At 50.0% G+C, this 14,109-nt stretch overlaps 1 protein-coding gene across 2 annotated transcripts; it reads left to right on the top strand.

Annotated features, from left to right (window-relative positions):
• Window positions 1–1,701: 1,701 nt before the first annotated feature.
• Tmem98 (transmembrane protein 98) lies at window positions 1,702–13,049 on the top strand. Of its 2 annotated transcripts, XM_021638859.2 has the most exons (8): window positions 1,702–1,842; window positions 2,989–3,120; window positions 3,851–4,055; window positions 5,521–5,652; window positions 6,873–6,906; window positions 8,696–8,811; window positions 11,008–11,067; window positions 12,268–13,049. In XM_021638859.2, exons 3-8 carry the CDS (start codon window positions 3,925–3,927, stop codon window positions 12,473–12,475), a joined length of 681 nt encoding a protein of 226 aa, XP_021494534.1. In that variant the 5' UTR covers window positions 1,702–1,842; window positions 2,989–3,120; window positions 3,851–3,924; the 3' UTR covers window positions 12,476–13,049. The 2 variants fall into 2 exon arrangements, with proteins under 2 accessions (XP_021494534.1, XP_060243144.1); XM_060387161.1 differs by lacking the exon at window positions 2,989–3,120 and having other exon boundaries at window positions 1,756–1,842.
• The last annotated feature ends 1,060 nt before the right edge of the window (window positions 13,050–14,109 follow it).

The following is a 14,109-nucleotide window of genomic DNA, read 5'->3' as shown; positions in this document are numbered from 1 at the left end:
GCCATAAAAATCTCAGAGCTGGCCACAAAGATCATATAGTTTAACTGCCTAGCTTAAGGCCATCCATGATCCAACCCCCAGGACAAACAGAAACAGTTCATCTTGGAGAATCTCCAGGAAATGAAGACACTGCTCCTAGCACCTTTCCCTGATAATTGCTGCTGTGCTGTGGACTTTCCCTCACGGACAGGCACAGTGCTCCAAAGGTCTGCATGAAACCACTTCAGAGGGTGATAAAGCCACTCCCCAGCCTCCTGTCCCAGGGAAGACAGCTAGAATTGGAAGGAAAGCTCTTGCTCCTTCTCTTCCCGAGTGCTAGGGCTCAAACATGCCTTGTACGCCTTGGGTTCACTCTACCACCAGGCTGGATGTTGACACGGATTGTCTTCCTGGGCTAGCTAGGTTTCTATTGCTGTGACTACCACGACCGACCGAAAGCAGCTTGAGGAACAAAGGGTTTATTTCACCGCACAGGCAGTAGTCCTTTGTGAAAGGAAGTCAGGGAGGGAACTCGGAGCAGGAACCCGGAGGCAGGAAGCGAAGCAGAGACCTCAGAGGAGCGCTGCTTACTGGCTTGCTCCTCAGGGGATGCTCAGCCTGCTTTCTTAGACCGCCCAGGACCACTTGCCTGGAGGGGGCCTCCCTTACAGTGGGTGGAACACTTGTATCACATGGAGGAGGTCCTACATTCAACCTCTAGCAGGGCAACACTAAGCAAGACAGGAGTACAAACAAACAAGCAAACAAACAAACCAACAAACAAACCAAATTAACAAAGGTACTGGGATCTGGATGGGCCTACAAGCTCTGGTTTGCAGACACTGGCATCATGTTGATGGAGACCTAATCTGCATTCTTTGGTCCTTGCAAGTAGGGCTTTCTTAGACCCAGACAGTCCACACTGTCTCTGGCTCTGCCTTTCCCTCAGGACAGACAAGGAATATAACCATTTGGAGCCCATTAATCTTCCATTGCAAAACGTGGTCTTAATAATCTAGACTTTGGGATCCCTACCCAAATAGCCCAAAGGCTGTTTCCAAGGCCTTTGGGGACCACGGAGATACTAAGCTACTGCTGGTAGGTGGCATCTTGAGGCCTGAAGGGCAGCCTGCTGGTGAGTGTTAGCAGCCTGGACTGTGTCCTGACCAGTGAGGTGAGGTGTGTGTACCATCTTTGCAGTAGGATGTCTAGGATGGAATCATGGGCACAGCTGCCTGCCAGGGTCCTGGCTAGACAGTAATTATTAGCAAGAGACTTATGTCAGGCTGTTGATGATTCACTGTTAGCCCTTGGCCAGACTCTCCTCCAAGAAAATGCGTGCTGTGTGTCATTGACCCTGACACCAGTTCCCCGGATCCTCACAGAGGAGGGCAGCAAGGCAAAGAGAACCGAGGTCAGATTGCTCGCAGCTGCAATCAGTCCGCACACAGCAGCTGGGCAGCGGCACATTACTGTGCAAACTGTGGGAGCTCCTACCCCCGCCCCTGGATGGCCAGCTGGAGGGCAGTGGGTGCGGGCGCACTGCCCTCGCACCACCCTTCTGCCCTGGCCTTCGTGGGTGCACGTGGAGGGGTCCTCGGGTCGCCAGTGCTGTCTCCCAGCTGCCCGGGCCTCCCGCGACGCCAATACTCGGGCGGCCAGGGGCCTGGCGGGGACGGCGGCGCCTGGCAGCGGGGGATTTGGGTGCGCTGTCTGGGCCGCCCCGCGGGGGTGGATCTGGGTCGTCGGCCCGCCCGCCCGCCCTCCCTCCCGGCATGCCCCGCTGCTGACCGCCGCGGGCAACCCTCGGACTTGGCCTTGGGGGACCGTGGGGAGCTGGGGAGCCCCAGAGCTGCAGCTGAGGTGAGTGAGCACGCGGGTCGGGGAGCGGGAGGGCTCCCCGTGGGCTGCCGAGACCCTGCTTTGTTCCGCCCGGCGGACCGGGGGCAGCGCCCAAGTTGGGGACCAGACACCGAATAGAGCCGCGGCAGCCTTCCCGGGGTGGAGGGGCTGGGACAAGGAAAGGAGAGAGAGTTGGATTTTGGTGGGTTTAGAATCAAACCGAGCGGGAGGGAAAGAGGTAGGTGGAGCAAGAAAGAGGTCGAGAGAGAAAGAGGAAAAGTCACGGAAACACGGAGAACACACAAAGAAAGAAAAGTGCACAAAGGAACGCCCACACACAGGGATCGCCGAGCAAGGCTGAGGGAAAGTTCAAGAGAGCACAGACGCTCAGAGAAACACTGGAAACTACTGGAAGAGAGAGAAGAGCAAGGCTGATCGCTGGGGAGCCTGGAGAAGGGGATATTGGAAGAAAACGGTCTAGAGAGGAAGGAGGAAAGGAAAGGGTTAACATGGGTAGACAAGGAACAGGGGTAGACAGTACAGAGGTTTCTAGAGACCCTGCTCCCAACAGAGAGGTACAAGATGAAAAACAAAACAAAACAAAACAAAAAACCAAAAACAACCAAAAAAAAAAACCCCGAAAAACAAAAAACAAAACAAAACAGAAAACAAAAAACAAGAACAACCCAAAAAACTCTCTGAGAGAGCAGCTTTGCAGACTGCTGAGGAGGCTTCCTTGGCAATTTAAGCCAGTGAAGTTTCCATTTACCTGGCGTTCTTAACTATCCCTCAAAATCCAGCTCAGGCAGCCCCCCGGGTCTTCGGAGGAGGCTTTTCTAGAAAGTGCCATGCAAATGAGTTCCTTTATTAATTATCCTAGACTGCGCGTGTGGAGACTTGGTTAATGTCCACATGGAGCTGGATCTTCCTTCCCCACCAGTTCATTGACGACGGAGGGGGCCCGGGTCTTCTCATCTCTACTCTTCAGAATTCAGTGTTTGTTGCATTGAGATCAATAGATGTTCCCTGGGCGACCATCAAGAGAGTTTGAATTCTCAGAGGCGTGCGCATAAACATTGCACGGAGACTAAGTGCAAATGGAATCGATGGGCTGTCCTGGAGTGGTACAGACTGCTAAGGCAGAGCACTCTTTTTTTTTTTTTGTAGGTGAAGAAACTAAACAGAAACTAAACCCAGGAAGGGAAGGGGACTTGTTCAAAGCTATGCCTGTGGGAGGCCTGCCTGGAAGGAAAGCGGCATAGAGTCCTCTGGCCCGAGTTTAGGCTCCATCACACTGCAGTAAGTAAGGATTGCGTCATGTAATGACACCTTACCTGCTCTTGATTTGTGTGAGACAGTGACCGGAACACCTGGCCGTCCATTTCTCAGAAGAGAATCGTGTAGCTAGGCCGTACCTGACTGCTGATGTGAAAGCCTCCCAGATGGTGCTAGGCAAGGACTACTCCGCTCCGCTTATGAGTCCCCAGCACTGACAGTGGCAGTCAGAACTCACTGCAGAGTTTTCCCTCCTCCTTAGAAAGGAAAAGGAAGATGACTGTTGATTTCGCTTTGGGCGGGTGGCTTTCTGCTGGCCGGCTGTGTAGATGGGGACAAATTCCTTAACCCCCGAGACCTCGGCTTCTTCATCATAGAGACCCCAGCACTTGCCTCATACTGTAGTTGCTAGACAAGTTAACACACACAGAGGGCCTGTTCTACGTAGGAGCTCCTGGCTAACTACAGCTCCACCTTCTGCTCCTGTCGTGATTTCTCTCACGTCTTTGTAATGTGAAATCATCACGGACAGGGCAAATGTGTCCCCAGCTTCAAAACTTAGCTCATTCTAGCTGGAAAAACAACCTCGTTATCATAAAAGAGAAGGGAATTTGGGCATGGCATAAGATGCACCTGGCTTCAGGCCCTTGGGTTTGCGGGTGACTCGAAGGAGCCTCACCACCATTTCCACCCTCATTTGCTGTTCCCAGCGGGGAAGACCCAGCTGCCTCTCCCCTCGACATCTCTCTTCCAGGTGTGCTCATGTTCTCTCCAGCTTCTGCCTGCTCAGAGGATGTGAGAGGACTGTAGTTGGGAGCCCCCAGAAGCATGGAGACTGTGGTGATCGTCGCCATAGGCGTGCTGGCCACCATTTTCCTGGCCTCATTTGCTGCTTTGGTGGTGGTCTGTAGGCAGCGCTACTGCCGGCCTCGAGACCTCCTACAGCGCTATGATTCCAAGTGAGTAGACTGAGAGGGAGGAGAGCTAAGGGACAGGAGGAATCGAGCTGAGACACCTCTTCCTCTGCTCATTCTGCCACGGGGTAGTCACAGAACGTGCTCACCTGACACGAAAGCCCCATCTTTGCGATTCTGGCCACCTCATTTGGCAAGGGGATGAGCCAAACCACTCTCCAGCTAACAGAGCAGAAATCTGACGCTCACGCTCAGCCACACACCTAAGCAACAGGCGTTCCAGATCGTGCAGTCCCAGGCGCAGGGGCGCCGGTCTCCTTGCACAGCGGATTTCTTTGTCATCATGCACAGTGATATGAAATTGATTCCACAAGCAAGGTCAGTTTAGGGACTTTGAGTGGGGAGATCTGTAAGGGAAGTTAGCAACCAAACTTAGGTTTCTGAAGTTTTTTTCCTCTTAACTCAGTCAGCATCTCTGATGAGTAGTTAACAATCTGTGAATGCCCACTCATATGTCCCAGAAGGCTCTGCTTTGCAAGGAATGTTTCTGTAGCTTGGGTTCTTCAGAACCCTGCTGTGAAGGAGGAGGTAGTTGTACTCAGAGGAGTGGTTCCCAAAAGTGATTCCATATACCAGTTATGGGACACAGGTAGGCTTGGGCAATCAGAATGTGAACCTTTCCATACTCGTATAGGCTTGAAGGGAAAAAAAAAGAAGACCATTTGTCCTGTCTAAGACTTTTTTTTTTCTTTCTTCTGAGACATAGTTTCTCTGTGTAGTCTCTGTGTAGCCAGACAGTCTGTCTGCCCTCGAATTCTCTCTGTAGACCAGGCTGGCCTTGAACTCATGGAGATCCACCTGCCTCTACCTCCCAGGGATTAAAGGTATGTGCCACCACCACTCTGGACTTAAGACATCTTTGGAATCATGCTAACTCTGCCCTTTCTCCAACAGTTCATCTCCTTCTGCTTTGTCTGCATTTTGGTCTGTCTTCTTGACCCATTGTTTAGCTGCACGCCTTGTTTTGTGCTGTGGACACATTGCAATTAGATCTGTATCCAGGGCAAGTGTCCTCTCTAAATTATCAATGCCTTTGTCATCATAACATAATACGTGAGATAACTTACTATAAAGAGGAAAGGTTTCTTTTGGTTCCTGGGTTTAAAGGTTCCAGTCCAAGGTCAGATGTACTTACTGTATTTAGGCATCTGTTGGTGCTGCCGGATGAGTTTGTGGAAAAGCAAACAGCTCCCCTCATGGTCAGAATGCAGAAAAGGAGGAAAAGGAGAGAACCAGTGTCCCACCATCCCCTTTAAGGTCCAGCCTCAAAAATTTGAAGCCCTCCCACTAGGCTCTTCCACCTCCTGATAGTGCCACCCTAGGGACCAAGCCTTTAACACCCAGGCCTTTCGGGAACACTCAAGATCTACACTACAGCAGTGGCTGCAAGGAGAAGAGGATCAGCCACAGTCGCTTGTCACAAAACTCTAACCATGGCTACTCCTTCTAGGCCCATTGTGGACCTCATTGGTGCTATGGAGACCCAGTCTGAACCCTCCGAGTTAGAGCTGGATGATGTCGTCATCACCAACCCCCACATCGAGGCCATTCTGGAGAACGAAGACTGGATTGAAGATGCCTCGTAAGGCCTTGGGGAACTTTTGCTTTCTGGTCCTTTGGGATGGCAAAGGGCCTTCCCTTTACCAGGGCATTCCCCTGTACACCCAGAGTTCTTCCCGTCCTCATCAGGAGGGATGGCGGCATACGGCACAACAGTTTTTGTTCTTGTGGCATTCCTCTTACTCTGCAGACTTGAACACCCAGGCAGCCATCATTAGGAAGCTCCCCCCGACCCAGTGTGGTTGGGTTATTCTTGGATGGTCCAGGGATTTTGAGTCAGCCTCTGCTGTCAGTGTCCCAAGGAGGGCTGTCCGTCCAACAGGAAGTGTGCCCTTCATTATCTGTCTGTCTTTCTCTTTCCTGATGTACGCTTACGAGGTGCTATATACAGGGTGTGGGGCCAGGCCCTGCAGACATCAAGATGACAGGGAGATAGAACTGAACCACGGCCAGTGTCACAGAGACTCCAGGAGATCTCTGTGTGTGGTGAGTGGCACAGGGAGCGAGCAGTGTTCTGGTTTGCCTGGAGTAAGAAGATCAAAGTCGCTGTGATGAAGCATGTCCCAGAGGGGTGCCCTTTTTTTTTTAATTTACATGTACTTAATATGTTCCATGTTGACATTTTCATACGTGTACATCATGTGTTTTAATCACACTCACCCTATTACCATCTCCTGTCCCACTCACTTTTATGATACTCTTCCCTTCCTAAGCAGTCCTCCTTATACCTTCTTCTTTCATGTTTTATGTGTGTATATGTATGTGTGTGTGTGTGTCCAGTTTAGCTTAACTAGGGTTGCTTACAGGAATTATTTATAGGAGCCTGGCCATCTCAACAATATCTACACCACTAAGTAAGAAAATGTCTTTCCTTTTCCTTCACCTAACACCCATTAACTGCTTATGGGTCCTTGTGGAGGGTGTGGCCTCATAAGCCCCTCCCCTGAATGGGTGCCTTTTAACTTGGGTTTTACTGAAAAAGGAACTCACCGGGCTGAGTCTAAGGGGAAGGTCATGTTGGGACACACCGAGATATAAAAAGTTGAAGTTGGCAGGGAGTGACAGATCTGGCTGAAAGCTTGGGTTGGATGTGTATACTCCATAGCACTGAGGAACTCTGCTAATTCTGCTTGGAGGTGGTGCCTGCTGTGCCCACCTGGTGCCCGCTAAAGGGCAGAGTCAGTGGCTGAAAGGAGTTGGGCTCTTCAGAGAAGCACTGACACTTTCCTTTTGTCTCCTCAGGGGCCTCGTGTCTCACTGCATCGCCATCTTGAAGGTAATACTCTGATTTCCCTGTGAGGTCAAGGGCGGGCCGGAGCCCGGCAGGTGTACATTGAGTTGACCTTGCAAGCAGCCCCTAGTTAGCCTCAGGCTGTTTTTCTACTCTCCATTGCAATCTCTCCCTACTGGGTCTGGTTCACTTTCGCATGCTGAAAGCCCTCTTTAGGCTTTTTCTCATCTGGTCCTCTTAGCACAGTGACCTATAAAAAGGACAGCTTGGGGGGAAAGCTGTGTATCTGAGGCCATGTACCTGCTGAAATGAAGCAAATGAGGCTCTGGTCCCCTAGGAGCCTTTGTTTCTTAATACTGAGCTCCGTCCAGGGAATGCATTCTGTATTTGGGTTTCAGTCACTAGAGAGTTTTCCCTGGCTTCTCCATTCTGGTGACAATAGTCAGACAAATGGGATAATCAGAGCTGCCAAGAAGAAAAACCCAAACTACCAGCTCTTCCACTTGGAGGCAGACTTCGGTCTTCGAAGGCCTGAAGCCTTCAGAAAATTACATCCAAACTGCAGTTTAGCCATTTTCAGAGTTTCAGCATTCATTTCTCAACTCTTGCCTTATATTATCTTTCCTAATAAGATAATGACATGCAAATATTTAACAAAATGCAAATATGAGTTTCTGCTTGTCAGCAGCCTTATCTCCTTGTCTACTAATTATTCACTACTTCAAAAGAGAGAGAGAGAACTCTTTTCTCTAGGGTCACTCAGTACAGGATATTGAAAAGCCCAATTGTTGCCTCAGAGTCAAGAAGTTCCTTGGGTGCATAGATATGGCTGCACATACAGATATGGTTACAGGCAAAGAAAGCTAGGTTCATTGGCCCGAGCAACAAACAAACCATATAACATTTCCCTTTGCCCAGCCACGATGTATCCTGGTTTTTTTTTGTTTTTTGTTTTTTTTTGTTTTTTGTTTTTCTTCTGCCTGTCCTTTTCTCTCAGAGGAGGGGAGGGTGCTCTTCTTGGGTTGGGGAGCTCAGATAAAGAAAAGGGCTTCCGAGCTTCTTCTTGAGACCACAGGATACCTCTGCTCCATCATCTCCCCTGAAGCGGGAATGTGGAGAGTGTGGGTCTTCCTCCCCAGTGACCTCTTGACCACTCTTTTTCTGTGTCGCCCTGTATTCTAGCCCAAGTACCAGCAGGTAGTGGGGCTTCTTTGCAGGGACAGAGGCTTGCTTGGTTTTAGCCTGGGGGAATACAGAGAGGGGCAGCAACCCCTGGAGGCGGCCAGCAGTGCGGGTGGAAGGGGAAGAAGCCCGTGCATTGTCATTTTGCACTTGCCTTGCTTTTTCCAGGGCCTTTTCATCATCACCTGCAGAAATGTACTAACGATACACGGCCCTCAAAAACTTCCAACACAGGTGTTATTGGAGAATGTGCCTAAAGAGAACAGTTGTCCCTTTGTCCATTTCTGCAGGGACCCTCTGGAGATATTATTCATTTAGAATTCTAAACGGTGAGGTGAGGGAATAGAAAGTACCCCCAAGGTGGTAAAGTGAGAGCGCATGATTCCTCTCAGATGGATTATTCCAGCTTAGTTCTCATTGAGCTGAAGTTCTGCCCTTGATGTGAGCTCCCCGCGCAACCTGCAACTACCACTCAGGCTACTGGCTTTTGCCTCTTTCCACCCCATTTCCTCACATCACCAGGGTAGGAGTCAGATTAGTGGTGGTGCCCAGGGTTGTGTTGTCTTGGTCTTTGTCAGGATGGCAGGGCCCTTGGTGTGGGGTTGGGGAGCCAGGTCACCCTTTATCACCTTTTTCCTCCTTGTTACATTAGATCTGCCACACTCTGACAGAAAAACTTGTTGCCATGACAATGGGTTCTGGGGCCAAGATGAAGACGTCAGCAAGTGTCAGCGATATCATCGTGGTGGCCAAGAGGATTAGCCCCAGGTGAGTGGTCAGTGGCTGTGAGGTCCCACAATTCCCAGGGGAAGCTGAGCTAGCCAGCAAGGCTACACAGTGCTGTGAGACAGGAGATCTGCTGTCTCAGTTATCGAGACTGTACAGAACTGCCCAGTATGGACATGCCTAAGTTGAAGTGGTCACCACTACCCCCTTTACCAGCACAGGCCCTTTAACAGTGCAGTGTAACTGGACTGAGGGTGTGCGGCTCCATAGTGAGCGTTCCTGGTCTCACTGGTCAGCTTCCCTTCTCTTGGTACGGCTGTGGCAGTCAGCAGGCGCCTTCCCCACCGGCTCCCATGTTACCATCTCCAGTGACTGCCCAGCCATGCCCCTAGGTCCATCCTGCTAACTCTACTGGGGACTAGTTTGGGGACTACCTTTCTTCCATGGTGGCCCTCGTGTACTTCCTGGTTCTCAGCCCAGTACTGGGTGGGAGGTGAAGCCACATTCAGAACTCCTGAATTCCAGGCTGTCTGCAAAAATCCCCTGTGGGAGGTACCCAGCAGGCCCTCAGTCAACAACTACACCCCCTCATTTGGACTAGATTTTTGCGAAGAAAAATAAGGCCCTTTTCTTAGAGCAAAAGGCTGTGCTAAATGTGTGCTGCCACCTGGTGGCTGGTATGTGGATTTTTCTGTCAAATGACCCATTCCAGGAAAAGTGTTCTTATCAGTCACCTGACCTCTCTGCCTTGAATGGATTCCACTGTGCATTCCTGGTGCCTGGGTTAAATCACAAGCAGCCACCAGCCTTTTCTGGCTCAAGAGGAACCTAGTAAAGCCCAGGAGGGGAACTTGGAAGATCCTCTGAGGGATACAAGACTTGAACTCCGTCTAGGTAGTGAATTGAGAAAGTGAGGGGGAGGATGCAAGCCAGAGTAGCTCTTGGCTCTGGAGTTTTCCCACTTGTGTAAAATACCTGCTTAGCATCAGCAGCTGCATGAGGCGCCCCCACCCTCCTAGGCTCCAACTTGTGCCAGGCATTGCTGCTTTTAGACTGTGCAGCGCTGATATCTGCTGGCCCTTTGTGTGTGCTTTTTATCACTTCTGAGACCCAGCCAGGGCCTAGGACTGGCCCTGAGGTGCAGGTTATAAACAGGGTGTTAGGGTGCTAAGTTTTCTAAGAGGGGACAGGCGACAGTGTGCCAAGCAGAGGACACGGCATTGCCAGGACGACAGAGCTCCAGCAGATGCCCCTGGCTGACTTCCTCTGTGTTTCTTGCCAGAATTCTCTTGTTTTCTTCATTTGCCCTCACGAGTGTGCTCTCTGGCTGGTGTTTGTTCCCATGTTCTTCCCATGTCATTTCTCCATCTGTCAGTGATGATGATTTGTTATTTCAAGGAGGGTGGCTTCTGCCCTCGGTTCTGCAGAGAGGGAAGGGACTAGCTGGGGCAGATGCTGAGGACCACCTCTGTACCTGCTCCTCAGTCCTGATGAGAGTGAGGGCTGTGTTTTTCTTAGTGTTTTTAGAAATCAAATGTTACAGGTTTGTTTTTTTTTCCTTTTTCCCAAGTGACCCGTGGGAGCAAAATCTTGTACCCCACAAACCAACCAGAACAGGTAGAAACTTAACTTAAAATATTAGCTGTGGACTATGCAGCATGGAAAAGATACACCATGGAGTAGTTTGAGCCCAAATTAAGTTGTGACTTTTCTTTTAGTATTCTCTATCACCATATTAACGTTAAAAAAAAGCATATGCTTATAAAATGCTTATAGAAGTTAAGCTACTTCAGAAATAGATTATCTGAAAAGTGAGATGTACCCTAATCCTACCCCTTCCCAATTTAGGGAGATTAGCCACTATTAAACTAAATATTCCTCTAGCCCTTCCCGCTTGCATTTCATAGCTTTGGTTTATTGTTTGTATTTATAGATGTAGAAGGATACAGCATGCTCCTGCTTGTCGATTGCCTTTTAAATGTAGCAGTAAACCTCTGAATAACCTCGCACGTTTTAACCACTGGAACGAAAGCAAAAGCAGAGAGCAGAGTATTTTCCAACAGAACCTGAAGTCTTCCTGTTAGGCTCTGTCTGGGCATACAGAGGCAGCTCGAGAAAGGACCCTGGAAGAGTGGGCGTGTACTACCAACGGAGAGGTCTAGAGTGAGGATGGGAAGGAAGGAGGGAGAAAAGGAGACAGAGTAAAACATTCACAGCAGTTCCTATTGCCTCCCTTAGAGTGGATGACGTTGTGAAGTCAATGTACCCTCCGCTGGACCCCAAGCTCCTGGATGCACGGTGAGAGGGGACGAGGACAAGGCCTACCCATCTTGTCACAGTCCAGGGTCACCGTCATCTAGGCAGTCAGGCAGAGAGGATGTCTCCTCACATTTCCAAGGCCACCCCTGGCCCCGGGTTCATCCCCTCCCATGTCAACAGTGAGCTATCCAGTGAGGCCTGGCCTGGCAGGCGAGGGAGCCCAGCCTTCTTCTTGAGTCCGCCAGACCAGGGAGCAAGCCACGCATCGGGCTTGGAACTGCATGCCCAACTGGCTGTACTCACTGTACCTCCCTGCCCCTCACTCTCCACTTCTCCCTCTGATCTTTGGGCTTACGAAGCCACACCTCACTGGAAGCACTGTCCACTGGGGCTGGGGTGAGCCCAGCCCCAGCGGAACCCACTCTGCATCGGGCATCTCAGGAGCCCCCTTCTCCCTGCTCCGCAGAATGCACTCGGCCCTACTGAATGTAAACCCATAAAATACCTACCTGCTGTCTCCATTTGATCTGTGAGGCTCCCTTGGACATGCTGGGTAATGGTTGCCAGGTGGCCAGTAAGTCATGACATGTCCGCTTTGGTTTCTCTGCCCTGTTCCCACTGCTGCTCAGCTTTCTCCGTGGGTTGGTAATCGGTAATGGATCCTGGAACACATCTGGCACACTCGCCATATAAAAATTATTTCATAGTGAATCTTTCAATCAAAAAAAAATCGAGAAACAACAACAACAACAACAAAAACAAACCTTCCTCCTCAATTTGATTTTCAATTACATTTTCTTTAGCGTGGAGTAAGCCAGCCTCGAGCTTATTGATTTGTGATCAATAAGGGATGCTCACCGAAGAGGGATATATATAGCCCATCTTTAAGTGGGCAGCAGCTGGGATCTGCTCATCCAATTGACCGCATCCAAACTATTTGATAAAACACCCTTCTGGGAACTGTTAATGGGTGTGTTGCAGAAGGCCTCTTCCACCATCTGAAATATATTTGCCAGCTCTCCCATTTCCCCTCAGGGCTTTGTTAAGCTCAACAAAGGCTCCATCCAAGACAGGCTTCAGTTAACCTTGGTTTAAGCCAGCCAACCCCTTTGTATTTCTACTCACCTTTCAGGGTCTCCAGTTTGGGGAACTAAAGCATGCATCCATTTGGGCTTTTGTGCAAATTTCCCCACTTTCTGCCAAACCTGATCTGTTCCCTCTGCCCCCTCCCCACCGTAGGACAACTGCCTTGCTCCTGTCTGTCAGTCACTTGGTGCTAGTGACCAGGAATGCCTGCCACCTAACTGGGGGCCTGGACTGGATCGACCAGTCACTGTCTGCTGCAGAGGAGCACCTGGAAGTCCTTCGAGAGGCAGCCCTGGCTTCCGAGCCGGAGAAGAGCCTCCCCAACCCTGAGGGCTTCTTGCAGGAGCAGTCGGCCATTTAAAGCCTCAAGGCACCAGTCTCTGCCCCTGTGTGAGCCTTCTTCCTGAGGATTCAATTGTTCCCATGGAGTTCTGGTGGCCAGTTCTCAGTGTTGAGTAAAGCTGAGAGCCTCACGCTGGATGCCTCTGCTGCAATAGCAAACAGTGGCTGGAGAGTGGCAGTGTAACACCACAGTTAGGGGAGACGCCTTGTACCTCTACAGCAGAGTGCAGAAAGCTGCAGGGCCCACGGCTAGATTTAGTTCATTTAATGTCTCCAAGACATTGAATTAGAATTTGGGGTGTCTGAAAATCAAGGTGTGGCAACCCGGATCTGCGTTTTAGAGGACAATCAGAACTAAGTCGCTAAGTTGAGATTGTCTCTTGGGGTGACCCTTGCACTCCCCTTGCTGTTCTGTGTTCAGTACTTGGTCCTGAACCATCCGCCCCCATTCCTCTTGTCCTGCACCTTCCCCTCTCCCCATCTATGTTAGAAGCTGAAATACAAAGTTGATTGTTTCACTTTTATCACTATGCCTGCAATTTTACTTTAAAACCTCTAGGTGAATAGTAAACTTGTTCTTCTGTTTTTCTTAAGTGTGTAGTTACTGAGTCAAATTTATACGTGGGGTATATGGTAGAATGTGTGAGAACTGGGGATACAAGGAGAGAGCCCGAGAGTCTTGAAGGTACTGTGTGTGTGTGTGTGTGTGTGTGTGTGTGTGCATGTGCCCTTTATTTCTGGAATCTGTCTTGCAAAAACTGAAAAAGGAGAAGCAGTTTTTCATTATTTATTTATTTGGGTAGTTGTTTTTGTAGCCTTGGATTTGAGATCCTCCTGCCTGAGCTTCTAGAGTGTTGGGACCACTGGCATCTAACGCCACCGCCATTGATAATGGGCACTTTTCTGACCCGAGAACTCAGTAGGAGCTGTCATTAAACATTGTTGGAGCTGCCTCTGTTCCCATTTCATTTTCTCTGCCCCAGCTCAAGTCAGCAAGCACTGTAGCTTGATCCTGGGGTACCAGGAGCTCAGTCCTTACTCCAGGATCTTGCTTGCCTGTGATTAGCATGTTTCCTTCTCTCCTGTCCGAAGGCAGCTCTGACCAGTGCAGTATGTATCAAGGAGGGACAGCCAGAATTACCCCTTTGGGGATTGCAGGGTGGATTCCAGAGGAAGCTTGTTACATGTCTCTTACCACCAATCCTAAAAGTGTGTTTTACAGTTAACTTCTGCCTTGCTGGAAGCCGTGAAGGGGAAATGTCGGAAAAAAACAAGACAAAACAAAAACATTCTGCCTTTTCTACTTGAGACCTTCGCAGATAGTTCCCACAGCCTTATTTTGTCTTGTTTCTTCCCCTTTAAGACCCAATTGCATCACTGGACATCTGAAGTTGCAATGGCTGCTGCTGTGGTAAATGTCCTCTACACTCGAACCCTTGTCCTGAGCTCGAGAGAAGCAAGTCTAAATTGGGATCTCAGTTGCCATCTGCTCTGGGTGGAGGATGGGATGGGGTGTTCTGAGTTCTTTAAAGTAACATCTGCCATTGCTTACCTTTCTTGAGCCTGGGAGGCCTGTCAGCCATGGTAGTATACCCTCTCCCGGGAGGACAGGTTGCTCAGGGCCTGAGGAGTGTCTGGAGTTGAGGCAGGAGA

This window comes from Meriones unguiculatus, chromosome 7 (assembly GCF_030254825.1).
Source record: "Meriones unguiculatus strain TT.TT164.6M chromosome 7, Bangor_MerUng_6.1, whole genome shotgun sequence".
NCBI lineage: Eukaryota > Metazoa > Chordata > Mammalia > Rodentia > Muridae > Meriones > Meriones unguiculatus.
Note: the sequence above shows the minus strand (reverse complement) of the source record. Positions and strands in the feature narration are given on the sequence as shown.

What these genes read in the sequence shown, in the direction of transcription:
- Tmem98 (XM_021638859.2), top strand. Translation starts at nt 3,925, where the DNA reads ATGGAGACTGTGGTGATCGTCGCCATAGGCGTGCTGGCCACCATTTTC. An exon ending in CTACAGCGCTATGATTCCAA is followed by an intron (nt 4,056 to 5,520) that starts GTGAGTAGACTG and finishes TACTCCTTCTAG; the next exon opens with GCCCATTGTGGACCTCATTG. An exon ending in ACTGCATCGCCATCTTGAAG is followed by an intron (nt 6,907 to 8,695) that starts GTAATACTCTGA and finishes TTGTTACATTAG; the next exon opens with ATCTGCCACACTCTGACAGA.